Source organism: Mastigoproctus giganteus, chromosome 13, assembly GCF_048544385.1.
Source record: "Mastigoproctus giganteus isolate SK-2022 chromosome 13, ASM4854438v1, whole genome shotgun sequence".
Classification (NCBI taxonomy): domain Eukaryota; kingdom Metazoa; phylum Arthropoda; class Arachnida; order Uropygi; family Thelyphonidae; genus Mastigoproctus; species Mastigoproctus giganteus.
In genome coordinates, this window is record NC_143587.1 from 74,579,404 (window position 1) to 74,593,561 (window position 14,158).

At 37.1% G+C, this 14,158-nt stretch overlaps 1 protein-coding gene across 2 annotated transcripts in view; it reads right to left on the reverse strand.

Moving 5' to 3' along the window:
* The window catches only part of LOC150076170 (exportin-T-like), a 408,083-nt gene that overhangs the window by 25,628 nt on the left and 368,297 nt on the right, over positions 1-14,158 (reverse strand). For both annotated transcript variants that reach the window (XM_090387100.1, XM_090387099.1), the window contains exon 25: positions 11,652-11,699. In XM_090387100.1, coding sequence (XP_090243226.1) covers positions 11,652-11,699 — 48 coding nt within the window. The remainder of the gene's footprint in view (positions 1-11,651; positions 11,700-14,158) is intronic.

Here is a 14,158-nt window from a genome sequence, read left to right on the forward strand (position 1 = left end):
CTACAGAATCTTGAAATAACTGGGAGTAAAGTGGAGGAGAAACTGTTGAAGATAAACACAAGAAAGGCACCCGGGGTGGATGGGATCTATTCAGTTATATTAAAGGAGGCAGCAAAGGAAGTAAGCAAACCCTTAGCCATAATTATGAGAGATTCCTTGGACTCAGGGGAGGTACCCATAGACTGGAAATGTGCAAATGTGACCCCAATTCACAAAGGAGGATCAAAGGCTGACACAAGTAATTATAGACCTGTGAGCTTAACTTCTGTTCCAGGAAAATTAATGGAGGCACTGGTTAAAGAAGCACTGCAGGATCATTTAGACAAGACTTCAGTTATAGCTCAGACACAGCATGGTTTTGTTAAGGGGAAGTCTTGCCTGACCAACTTGATTGGATACTATGATGCAGTCACAAAAGAACTGGATGCAGAGAATAACTTTGATATTATATACTTGGATCTTAGAAAGGCTTTTGATACTGTTGCACATGGAAGACTGCTACACAAATTGGAGCAGTGTGACATTGGAGGCAAATTGCTGCTATGGATAAAGGGGTGGTTGAGCGGGAGAAGACAAAGAGTGGTAATGAATGGACACTGCTCATCGTGGACTAATGTTATTAGTGGAGTCCCCCAGGGCTCAGTGTTGGGTGCATTATTGTTTTCTGTATTTATAAATGATATTGATGATGGTATATCCGGCTTAATGTCCAAGTTTGCAGACGATACAAAGGTTGGCAGGGTTGTCAAGGACACTACAGACACTATGCTGCTGCAACAGGATCTGGAAAGGTTGAGCAGATGGGCTGAGAGGTGGCAAATGAAGTTTAACATTGACAAATGTAAAGTACTACACATGGGAAACAGCAACCCCAGAGCAACGTATCAACTCTGTGGTACTACACTGACAGTGGTAGAGAATGAAAGGGACTTGGGGGTGGTTGTGCAGGCAGATATGAAGTTCTCTGAGCAGTGCAGACGGGCTGCAAGAGTAGCTCATGGAGTATTGTCAATGATATACAGGAATTTTTCCAGCAGGGATAAGGAAGTGATTATTCCCTTGTATAAGGCAATGGTCAGGCCACACCTAGAGAACTGTATACAGGTCTGGAGGCCTCATTTCAAGAAGGATGTAGAGCTGCTGGAACGAGTACAGAGAAGGGCAACAAGATTAGTGAATGGGACAAAGGGGTGCTCTTACGAAGAAAGGCTTAAGTTTTGCAAATTACAGTGTCTGGAGACTAGGCACCAGCGAGGTGATCTGATAGAGGTGTATAAAGCCTTGAATGGTTTAAGCATGCTCAATGCTGATGGGATTCTTCCTCTAGCTCAGAAAAATCACCTGAGAGGGCATAAATTCAAATTGAGGAAAGACAGATGTAGAATAGACGTGCGGAAATTTGCCTTTAGCCAGCGGGTGGTTGGTTGGTGGAACAGACTTCCATCCCTTGTGGTGGAGGTTGATAGCCTAAATAAGTTTAAGGCTCAGCTGGACAGGTATTTTGAACGAACAGAGGGGTGAAGTGGAAGTGGTTTTTTTTTTTTTTTTGGCTGATGCTGCATAAGCTTGCTTTCTTGCATCAAATGCCTCTACTAATGCTAATGCTAATGCTAAAAACGTTTTCCACAAATGAAAAAGAAATCTGACTGCCTACTGCATATGTTGCAACCATTTTTGTTATAACTAAGGAAAGAATATTGCTAGGTTAATATTTATATTATCACTTTTTATCTGGTTTTATCAGTCCAAATGACACTTCACATCAAATGAAAATTCACATATATTTTCTCTTTTATTTATATTTTATTTATTAAGTATTTATTTTTTGATTAGTCAGCTATTACACAAATTTATGCGATTTCTGGTGATCAAGGCCTTATGGTCTAACATAGAGGTTCTCAAACTTGTTAACAAGACAGATTGCTTCTACAGGGATGGGATACACTTAAATAGAAAGGGTGCAAAAATATTTGCAGATACTATTGAGGCAATGTTAGGTGGGCTGGAAAACTGCTAGCTTGGGAGGATTCACAGAATAATAGATTAACAGTAGCCACAGGCAGAGGTTGGAATGAGCAGCAGCCCGGAAAGCAAGTTGCTGGGGATCATGCGACAAGTAAATACATGGGCTGTGTTAGAGTAACTAAGAGTAAAAACAGGTGAATGGAAACTTGCATGTACACCAATGCTAGGAGTACAGTAAATTAATTTTATGAATTTGAAGTGCCGGTTAAGACATCCAAGGACGATATTGTTGGGATATCAGAGATGTGGTGTCACTCAGATATAAGGGATGCAGAATTGGAATTTGTGGAGTACAATGTGTACCCCCCAAAAAAAGGATAGGAAAGAGGAGGGGGTTATACTGTTAGTTAAGAAACACAAAATGTAAGGAAGCACATCCAGTTGACATGATGGATGGTGCGATGTTCAGTTTGGTGTGATATAAGCACTGGGAAAGCAAAAATTAGGGCGGGAGTTTGTTATAGGCCTAATGACTCTGATGAGTACAATGAACAATTATATAGAGAAATAGAGTGGGCCAGTAAATCAAAGTGTCTTATAATGGGGGATTTTAACTTCCCAGATATAGACTGGTATTTGTGGGTTGGTCACTCGCACACTAGCAAGGCTTTTGTGGATTTATTGGATGATTGTTTTCTACAGCAACGTGTTAGAGAGGCAACAAGAGGGAGTAACACTCTTGATCTCATTATCAGCAGTGATTATTCATGCATTAAGAATTTACAGATAAAGGAACCACTAGGTGGCAGTGATCACAGTGTATTGATGTGGGACTTAATTAAAGATGTAACTACCAGCAGGGGTAAAGAGAAAGGTTTTTGGCATTTGTAAAGTAAGACTACAATGGCCTCAGAGATTTTTTAAATTGTGTACAGTGGGATCAACTGATGATGCTACCAACTGCAAATTCTAAATGGGAAGCATTCAAGGAATTAATTTTTGAAGCTGCTAGTCTTTTCATACCAATTAAGAAATGCTGTTCAAGGTTGAGGCTTAAATTGATGTCAGATGTACTAATAAGACTCGTGGAAGAGAAGAAAAATATATGGGATGCATATAAATTGTGTAAACAATGCAGAAGCATATGGTAGATATGTATATTTTAGTGCACTTGAATCATTTATACACAGCCAATTATAGATTAGCAAATTTGCAATAGCGGCATTGTTTAAGTTACATCTCATATTGTGAATACCTTCACGACGAGTTGCCATGACATTGCACTATTTCGAATAAGTAATGCTTCACCCGAAGGAGAAGACTGTTGTTACTTATTCTCAGTGCATACCACCACCACCCAGACGGCACCATTTCAGGGCTATTTGGCCCTTCTTTGGTGGGTGGGTAGGTACCCAAGTGATGTAATGATGACAAAACATTGTGAAGTATATCTCCACAATATGAGAGATGCCTGAATTGGCTGTGTATAAATGATGCAAGTGCACTAAAATATACATAGTCTAACTCTTTCGCAGCTTGCTCCACAATCTCTCGTACTGTGGAGATATACTTCATAAATGTTTTGTCATCATTACATCACTTGGGTACCTACCAACCACCAACCAACCGAAGAAAGGCCAAATAGCCCTGAAACAGTGCCAACTGGGTGGTGGTATCCACTGAGAATAAGTAACAACAGTCTTCTCCTTCGGGTGAAGCGTTACTTATTCGAAGTAGTGCAATGTCATGGCAACTCGTTGTGAAGGTAGTATTCACAATATGAGATGAAACTTAAATGATACAGCTATTGCAAATTTGCTAATCTATAATTGGCTGTATATAAATGATGCAAGTGCACTAAAATATACATAGTCTAACTCTTTCACAGCTTGAGGCATAAGCCCTTAATGCATTAGAGCATACGGTAGATATAAGCTAGTATGCAATCAAATCACAAAGGTTAGCCAAAAGAAGGCATGTTATGAGAAATCTTTGGCAAAGGATGCCAAGAAAAACAGCAAAGACTTCTTTACTTACATAAACTCTAAAAGGAAGGGGATGATTCAGATTGGTCCACTTGATATCAAGGTTTGACTATAGATGATCATTCTCAGATAGCTGCCAAACTAAATGAGCATTTTGCATCTACATTCACACGAGGAGTTATTCAATGAGGGAAGTGCCAAAAGTTTATCTCAAACTCTAACAGGGAGCTAAGTGATTTTGTAATAACAGAGAGCAAAGTGAAGGAGAAATTGTTGAAGTTAAACATAAGAAAGGCACCTGGGGTATATGGGATCTATCCAGTTATGTTAAAGGAGGTGGCAAAGAAAGTAAGCAAACCCTTAGCCATAATTATGAGAGTATCCTTGGACTCAGGGGATGCCCTCACAGACTGGAGATGTGTAAATGTATCTGCCTGCAATTCACAAAGGGGGATCAAAGGGTGACACAAATAATTACGGACTTGTTAGTTTGACTTCTGTTCCAGAGAAAATAACAGAGTCACTGGTTAAAGAAGCATTGCAGGATCATCTAGACAGCAGTAATAATTCACACACAGCATGGGTTTGTTAAGGGAAAGTCTTTGCTGATCAATCTGATAGGATACTATGACGTGGTCAAAGGAACTGGATGCAAAAAATTTTATATAATATACTGGGATTTCAGGAAAGATTTTGTACTGTTGCACATGGAAAACTACTGTACAAATTGGAGCAGTATGGCATTAAGGGCAACTTGCTACAATGAAAATAGGATGGTTCAGTGGGAGAAGACAGAGTTGTAATCAATAGATACTGCTCTACACAGACTAACATTATTAGTGGGGGTCCCTCAGGGTTTGGTGTTGGGCCCATTGTTGTTTTGTATATTTATCAATGATATTGAGAAGGTATATCGAGCTTAATGTCAAAGTTTGCAGATGATACAAAGGCTGGCAGGGTTGTTAATAACAGTAATGATAGTATGCTGCTGCAACAGGATCTGGAAAAGTTGGGCAGATGGGCTGAGAAGTGGCAATTGAAGTTTAACATTGACAAATGCAAACTACTGCATATGGGTAGCCCAGAGAAATGTACTAGCTGGGTAATGGAGAATGAAAGAGACCTGGGGGTAATTGTGCAGTCAGATATGAAGTTTTTGGAGCAGGGCAGACATGCAGCGAGGGTAGGTCATTGGGTCGTGTCAATGATATATAGGAATTTTGCAAGCAGGGATAAGGTGATTATCCCCTTGTATAAGGCAAAGGTCAGGCCACACTTTTCAGTACTGTATCCAGGTCCGGAAGCCTCATTTTAAGAGGGATGTAGAGTTGCTACAACAAGTACAGAGAAAGGCAACAAGACTAGTGAGGGGAACAAAGGGTAAATATTCTGCAAACATTAAGCTTATATTTTGCAAATTGCAGCTTTTGGAGACTAGGCACCTGCGAAACAATCTGATTGAGGTGTATAAGGCCTTGAATGGATTGAGCAGGCTCAATGCTTATGGGATTCTTCCTCTTGCTCAGATTACAAACCTGAGGGGGCATCGATTCAAATTGAGGAAAGACAGTTGTAGAACAGATGTGTTGAAATTTGCCTTTAGCCAGCGGGTAGTTGATTGCTGGAACAAACTTCCGTCTGTTGTTGTGGATGTTGATAGCTTAAATAAATTCAAGGCAGAACTAAACAAACATTTGGAACGAATGGATCAGTGAACTGGAAAGGTTTTTTTTTTTTTTTTTTTGACTGATGCTGTATAAGCTTGCTTTCTTGCATCATATTCCTCTACTAATGCACCTTTTTTTATTATTGCTTTACAAAATCCTTTCAAAATTAGGAACAGTGTAAAAAACAAACATTCTTTGTCCATTAATTAGTTGATGGCAATGACTATCCGACTTATTTTAAGAAAATAAGTAAAATCGAATTTATAACCAGTTTTCACTTTAATTTAATGTGAAAACAGTTATGCAAATTTGGGCTGCACATATGACAATCAGTGAGACATGGTAATAAGGAATCAAGCAGATTCCAAATGTCTGCCATGCTGCACATGGCAGACAATCAGAACTGGTTAAAAATATAGCTGGCATCTATCAATTAGACTACATCTAAATTACTGAGGAAGGAACTAATATTTAAGGTTTTAGTATTTTAAATTTCACACAAAATTCTTCCCAATTAATAAATTATAATTAAGAGTACTCAGACATCTCTAATGGAAATGTTCTTCAGGTATTTTTAATATATTATAAATTATGAAGTTACGAATATTTGCCGATGCTATCTTGGCAGTGTTAGGTGGGTCAGAAAACTGCTAGTGTGTGTGGGGGGAGGGAATACACAGACTAAAAGGTTAACAGTGGCTGCAGGCAGAGGCAAAAGTGATTCTTGCACTGCTTCTATTAGAATGGGCAGCAGACTGAAAAGCAAGGTAATGGACATTTCCAGGACTGCTGGGAGTCATAGTGGAACAAGTAAATACATGGTCTGTGTTAGGGTGGCTAGGAGCAGGAACAGGTGCATGTATATACTTGCATGTACGCCAATGCTAGGAGCATAATTAATAAATTTGATGAGCTAGTGAAGTCACACAGACATAAGCAGTGCAGATTTACATCCAATTGATGTTGGTGTACAGTGCAATGTTGAGTCTGTTTGGTGTGACATAAGCACTGGGAAAGGAAAAATGAGAGTAGGTGTGCGTTATAGGCCTAATGAATCTGATGAGAATAATGAGCAATTGTGCAGAGAAATAGAGTGGGCCAGTAAATCAGAATGTCTTATAATGGGAGATTTTAACTTTCCAGGTATTGACTGGAACTCGTGGGTTGGTCACTCGCACACTAGCAAGACTTTTGTGCATTTATTGGATAACTGTTTTCTACAGCAACATGTACAATCAAGAGTATTACTCTTGATTACCCCCAGAGGGAGTAATACTCTTGATCTGATTATCAGTAGTGATTCTTCATGCATTAAGAATCTGCAGATAAAGGAACCACTGAGCGACAGTGATCACAATGTATTGATGTGGGAATTATTTAAAGATGTAACTACCATCAAGGCTAAAGAGAAGGGCTTTTGCTTTCGTCAAGTTGACTACAGAGGTCTCGGACAGTTTTTAAATTCTGTACAGTGGGATTAACTGATGATGTTACCAACATTGAATTCAAATGGGAAGCATTCAGAGACTTAATTTTGGAGGCTACTAGGCTTTTCATTCCAACTAAGAAATACTGTTCAAGGTTTAGGCCTAAATGGATGTCAGATGAATTAATGAGGCTAGTGGCAGAGAAGAAGAACGTATGGGATGCATATGAAGTATCAGACAATACAGAAGCCTATGGCAGGTATAAACTAGTCTGTAATCAAGTCACAAAGGAGGTTAGGCAGGCGAAGGTAGATTATGAGAAATTTTTGGCAAAGGATGCAAAGAAAAACAGCAAGGAGTTCTTTACTTATGTAAACTCTAGAAGGAAAGGGATGAATTAAATTGGCCCACTTAACATAGGTGTGTTGACTATTGATGATCATGCTCAGGTAGCTGATAAACTGAATGAGTATTTTGCATCTACATTCACACATGAGGAGTTATTCAATGAGGGGATTGCCAGAAGTTTATCAAACGCTAAGTGATTTTGTAATAACTGAGAGCAAAGTGGGGAAGAAATTGTTGAAGTTAAACATAAGGAAGGCACCTGGGGTGGATGGGATCTATCCAGTGGGAGTTACAGTTTGATTTGATGAAAAAATTTGATTGTTGATTACAGTTTGATTTGATTTGATTTGATTTGACAAATACTAGTGTATTTGCAATACACTAGCACGCAAAGGAAGTAAGCAAACCTTTAGCCATAATTATGAGAGCTTCCTTGGATTCAGGGGAGGTCTCCATGGACTGGAGGTGTGCAAATGTATCACCAATTCACAAAGGAGGTTCAATGACACAAATAACTACAGACCTGTTAGTTTAACTTGTGTTCCGGGGAAAATAATGGAATCGCTGGTTAAAGAAGCATTGCAGGATCGTCTAGACAAGACTGCAGTAATAGGTAAGACAGCATGAGTCTGTCAAAGGGAGGTCCTGTCTGACCAATTTGATTTCTTACTATGATGTGGTTACAAAGGAACTGAATGCCAAAAATAATTTTGATATCATATACTTGGATTTCAGGAAAGCTTTTGATACTGTTGCACATGGAAGACTGCTGTACAAATTGGAGAGGAATGGCATCAAGGGTAAGCTGCTACAATGGATAAAGGGATTGTTGAGTGGGAGACAACAGAGAGTGGTAATCAATGGACACTGCTCTTCGTGGACAAATGTTATTAGTGGAGTTCCACAGGGTTCGGTGTTGGGCCCCATTGTTGTTTTGTATATTTATCAATGATATTGATGAAGGTTATCAGGTTTAATGTCCAAGTTTGCAGATGATACAAAGTAGCAGGGTTATTAACGACAGTAATGACAGTATGCTACTCCAACTGGATCTAGATAAGTTGGGAAAATGGGCTGAGAAGTGGCAACTGGAGTTTAACATTGGCAAATGCAAAGTACAGCATATGGGTAGCAATAACCGAAGAGAAATGTACCAACTGGGTAGTACTACACTCAGGGAAGTGGAAAATGAAAAAGACCTGGCGGTAATTGTGCAGCTAAATATGAAGTTCGCTGATCAGTGCAGGCGGGCTGCCAGGACAGGTCATGGAGTCTTGTCAATGATATATAGAAATTTTGCTAGCAGGGACAGGGAGGTGATAATCCCGTTATACAAAACAATGGTCAGGCCACACCTAGAGTACTGTGTACAGATCTGGAGGCATCATTTTAGAAAGGATGTAGAGTTGCTTGAACGAGTACAAAGAATGGCAACAAGATTGGTGAGGGGAACAAAGGGGTGCTCTTACAAAGAAAGGCTTAGGTTCTGCAAATTTCAGCTCCAGGAGAGTAAGCACCTGCGAGGTGATCTGATTGATGTGTATAAGGCCTTGAATGGGTTGAGCAAGCTGAATGCTGATGGGATTCTTCGTCTTGTTCAGACTAAGAACCTGAGGGGGCACAGTTTCAAATTGAGGAAAGATAATTGTAGAATATATGTGTGGAAATTTGCCTTTAGCCAGCAGGTAGTTGATTGGTAGAAAAGGCTTCCATCTTTTGTTGTGGAAGCTAATAGCCTAAATAAATTTAAATCTGAGTTGGACAGGCATTTGGAACGAATGGAGGGATGAAATGGGAGGGTTTTTTTTGGCTGATGCTGCATAAGCTTGCTTTCTGGCATCGTATGCCTCTACTAATGCTAAAGTGATAGAGACAATAAGCGTTCCCAAAATTCAAAGTTGTTGATCATAGCATTTACTTATTAAATAATAGTAGAGGTAAATACCTGTTTTAAATAGAGTATAATAAATTTTCTAATTTTATTTGATGAGAGATTCAATCATTTGGTATTGTAATAAACAAATCCCTACTACATACAACATACAGTAAAGAAGAGTACAATTTGATTTTTCTGTGAGAAGGGCAATAATTCCATAGCAGTCAACCTTTGACTTTCAAAAAGAAATCACTGGTAACTGAAAGCTGGGGGAAAACAGGAAATTTCTGAATCAAAACATGAAGGGAAAAAAAGGAGGGAGGGGGGGCACTTTCTGCAAAAAACAGAAGTCCTTGTAAAAACCAGGAAGCAAGCAGATTTTTTAAAGTCCACACTGCACAAGAAATTAAATACAAGATATGCATTTTATATTAAAAAACAGACATAGGATTATTTACCAGTACAGTATGCTTTCGAACATTAGCTTACCTAGGATTTTTCTGTTAGACGTCAATTAATTTTATCTGCTTCAAGAAAGATACAGTTAAAGATACAGCTGTACAGTCTTCCAATAGATTTGTCAAAGACTACCACTGTTTTAGAGTCCATGTGTGCACATATGCTTCAATATCTTTTTTTCAGTGGCATGCATCAACTGAACTGAAAAAATCTATTTTTCCCCTTCTTTCTAGATAGTAGTATATTTCCACAAAATATCCATCCATTTTCACAGGAAGGCTGGCAGCCACCTTTTCGGCACACAAATTAATAAGATGGCAAGGACAGCATATTAACACCAAGTGCTCTATCTCCTCTTTTAAAATCCTTGTTACTCTGGTTTTTACATCTAGCATAACAGATGCATTAACACTAAGTGCCAGACTGTTTTTTTCAATTTCTCAGAAGAAGATGCCCAATATTGTACTATGTAGGGCCACCTTGTAATAGTGGCCCTACACAGTAAGGCACACTGTTTACAATATGAGAGGTTTTTTATTTTTTATTTTTTTTTATTATGAATGATCACCATAATGGGATATAAGTTTGGAATCACTTTGACTACTGCCTTCTGTACCAATAAAAAATGGCCCATTTTTTCAGAGCCATCATCATCTCTTCTTTTTCTATTCATGTAATTTCAACTGATGGTTTTTATTTTCCACAACCATATTTTTTTGCTATTTCTCTATTGGGACATATTTTCGAACAGCACACCTGCATTATTAGTACAACTCAGAGGAATATAGTAATAGAGGCATGTGATGCAAGAAAGCAAGCATATGGGCATGTAGCATCAGCAAACAAAAAAAAAAAAAAAAAAAAAAAAATCACGCCATTTCCTCTAAATGTTTGTCCAGTTCCTCCTTGAATTTATTTAGGCTATCAACTTCCACAATGACAGATAGAAGTTGATAGTCTAAAATAATATTATAGAAAAATATTATTGTTCTATAATAAAAGTTGCAATATATAACATTATCACCTATAAAATGCTACAACTATTTTTTTCATTTCTTTTTATGCACTATACTGCCCTTATGCTTATTCATTTTGCAAATGTCTAATTACATCATGTTTCTTGATGCTTGAAACTTAAAAATCACATCTACACAGTACAAAAGGCAAATGCTACCTTTTTCAGATTTTAAAATACATGGAAAATCTTGCACACAGCTTCATAGCGCAATGGTTGTTACAAAGAACAAGGCTATTAGCTTATGTTTATATTTTGCAATACACTAGCACACCTAATGGTCAATTCATTAACAAAAATAAGCAGAATTTTTAAACATTGCAATTTTAATGTTTTACCACTTTTTATTTGTGAAAATAAAAAGATGAAGAAAAGTAAAGGTTTTGCAAAAACATAAGGAAATTCTTTGTAATCAACTGTATTACAATGGTGAGATGAAGACTTGTCAGCTATACCATTTAGCATTACTAATTAATGTGTTACACATTATATAGTGATGATTGGTAAGAAACAAAGTATACGCAATGGATTAATTTTGATTTTCAGACCACTTTTCAAAGAAACCACTGTAGAATAAAATATGAAAATAAACACAGGCTATCTTAAGGTGCTACAGAATTAAAAAACAAACAAACAAAAAAAAAAACCTTGAAATATATAGGTATCAAATCTATGGATCATTTGATATTATATTTGTTGTTGGCAGAGATTTGAACAAATTCCTTTATACCTAAATTCGGAGCTATATGAATAATGACTTGAGTGACACGCTCTAATTAAACAGAAACAAATTTAATTATTTCTGATACATGTGATTTCTAAGGATTTTTTTACTTGTGTTTTTTCTTTTCTTTTATAGAAAAATACTTTAATACACAAAATTTTTGTTATAATATTAGATGTTTATACCCTTTTATCCAAAACGGTCTTCAGACAGATGGCACTTTCTGATAATGCCTAAAGGAGAGAGAGAAAAAAAAAAAGTGTTACAAGTTTCTTCCATAATTTAACAAAAGTAATCAGTGGAAAGATATTAATTTAAAGATTTAACAAGGAGAAAATACAAGTTTGTTCACTTTTCTTAAATACCCAACCAGTACAAGCAGATATTTTCTAAATACAGTAGAGTGTCAGTTATCCGAAATAATTAATGCCAGACCTACTCCAGATAGCCGAATTTTCCAGATAATCGAATGTAAGGTTAGATTAAATAAATTCTGTTATAATGTATTAAGGTAAAAGAAAAACTTTAAATATCGTGAAAAAAAAAAAAAAAAACAAAAATTTATTTAATTAAAAAATAATAATAACTTATACATAAAAATCCGCACATTTACATATGTATGTATATTTGGATAGGTATTTTATTGCAAATTTCATGTAGAAAAAATTTTAAGTAATTTTTAAAAATAATGTTCGATCAATTTTTTGTTTTGTTTCTTGTGACCTTTGTTCCCTCTACTAAATCTCAACAACAGTGCGAAGCACACGCTTCTTGATTAGACCGGGGTTCGAGCCCGTGACCACCAAATACGGAGGATGCGGAAAGGTCAGGGAATGACCAACGCATATCCCGGAGCAATATGGCCTTAGTTGCTAATGCTCCAAAAAAACAACAAACAAACAAACAAACTAAATCTCAAGTTCCTTAACAATATCACCTTGATTATATCACTTTCTTCCCGTTTTTCTGCCCATTTTAGTGCTGTTTCTTTTCATTGACATTTTACTGTAAAAAACTGAGAAAAATAATAAATTGCACAGTTTCGGGCTGATATTATTCTTACTGAATCTAGAGCTAAACTGAACATAATATTAAATGAAGAGAACAAAATATGGGTTCACAGAAATGAATGACTAAATTCTATCACTCAGTTTCCTAATCCAACATTTAACCAGATATACGAAGTAACAAAAACAGATAGAAATACTCTCGTAACATAATAAACATTTGTCTCAAATACCACCATTAATAAAAAAAAAAGAAGAAAAATCAGCTTCTCAAATTATTACGGATAACCAACGTTCTACTGTATATATATATGATTAGTGTACATTGATGGTAACTCCCCCTCTTATGGCAGCGAGAGGATCAGAGTGGAAGCAGAGGGTGCTAAGAATCTCTGGGTATGACCAGGCTGGCATGCACGGAAACTGAACTTGGCCTGTTACAACGTAAGATTGCTCATCGGTGAAGACAAGATATTAGAGTTGGAAAAGGAACTAGAAAATGTGAATTGGGATATCATCGGTTTGGCTAAAACAGCAAGAAGAAATGAATCACTTATAAGTTTATCAAGTGGAAATCTGCTGTACAGTGAATGGAGTGAAGATGGAGTTGGGTTTCTGGTCCATAAAGATATAAAAAACAACATTTTTGAATTCAAAAGTACATCAAGGGTGTCAAGACTAATACTCAAGATTTCTAAGAGGTACAAGCTAAAGGTTATAATGATTTATGCACCAATCGAGCCATGATGATGAAGAGGTTAAAGAAATGTACACCGAAATTGAGTCTTCTAGATGAGCAAAAAACCCACTACACTATTATTATGGGGGACTTCAATGCTAAGGTCGGAAAAAGGGAAAACAGTGCAGAAAGGGGAACTATAGGAAATTTTGGAATTGGTGAAAGAAATGAAAGAGGTGAAAGACTTGTGGAATTTGCAGAATCTCGAGGAATGTCAGTAATGAACACTTTTTTCAAGAAAAGGGTGAACAGAAAGTGGACATGAAAGAGCCCAAATGGATTAACAAATAATGAAATTGACTTCATCCTCACTAACAGAAGATATATCGTGAATGATGTTACCGTCCTGAATAAGGTAAATGTTGGAAGTGATCATAGAATGGTAAGATGCACTTGATATAGATGTAGGAAATGGAAAAACTGACTCGAGTAAATAATACGAAGGTCTTTGAGATAACAGAAGAGGAGAAAGAGCAGTATGTACTGGAACTTAAGAACAAGTTTGAGCTTCTGCAGACTGCTCAGGACTAAGATATCAACAAGCAATATTACAACTTTCTGAAAGTGATAAAGCCCAAGAAACCTATAGGGAAAAAGAAATCCAAAGAAGACAAAATTAGTCGAGAAACACTTGTTATGATGAACTGAAGGCGACAAATGAATAGCAAGATAATCACTGACAAGGAGAAAATTGAGTATACTGAGTTATGCAAAGCCATTAGAAAGAGGCTCAGAGAGGACATAAGGTTTAACACAAGAAAAGTAGAACAAGCATTAAGGGAAAACAAAGGACTTAAATCAGCAGCCATGAGCAGTAATACAGAAAGACAAATGATACTGAAACTGAAGAATAGCGATGGTGTCTGAAACGTAAATTAATGAACCAATGTATACTCCCCACCATGACTTATGGAAGTGAAACTTGGGCACTCACCAAAAGAATGGA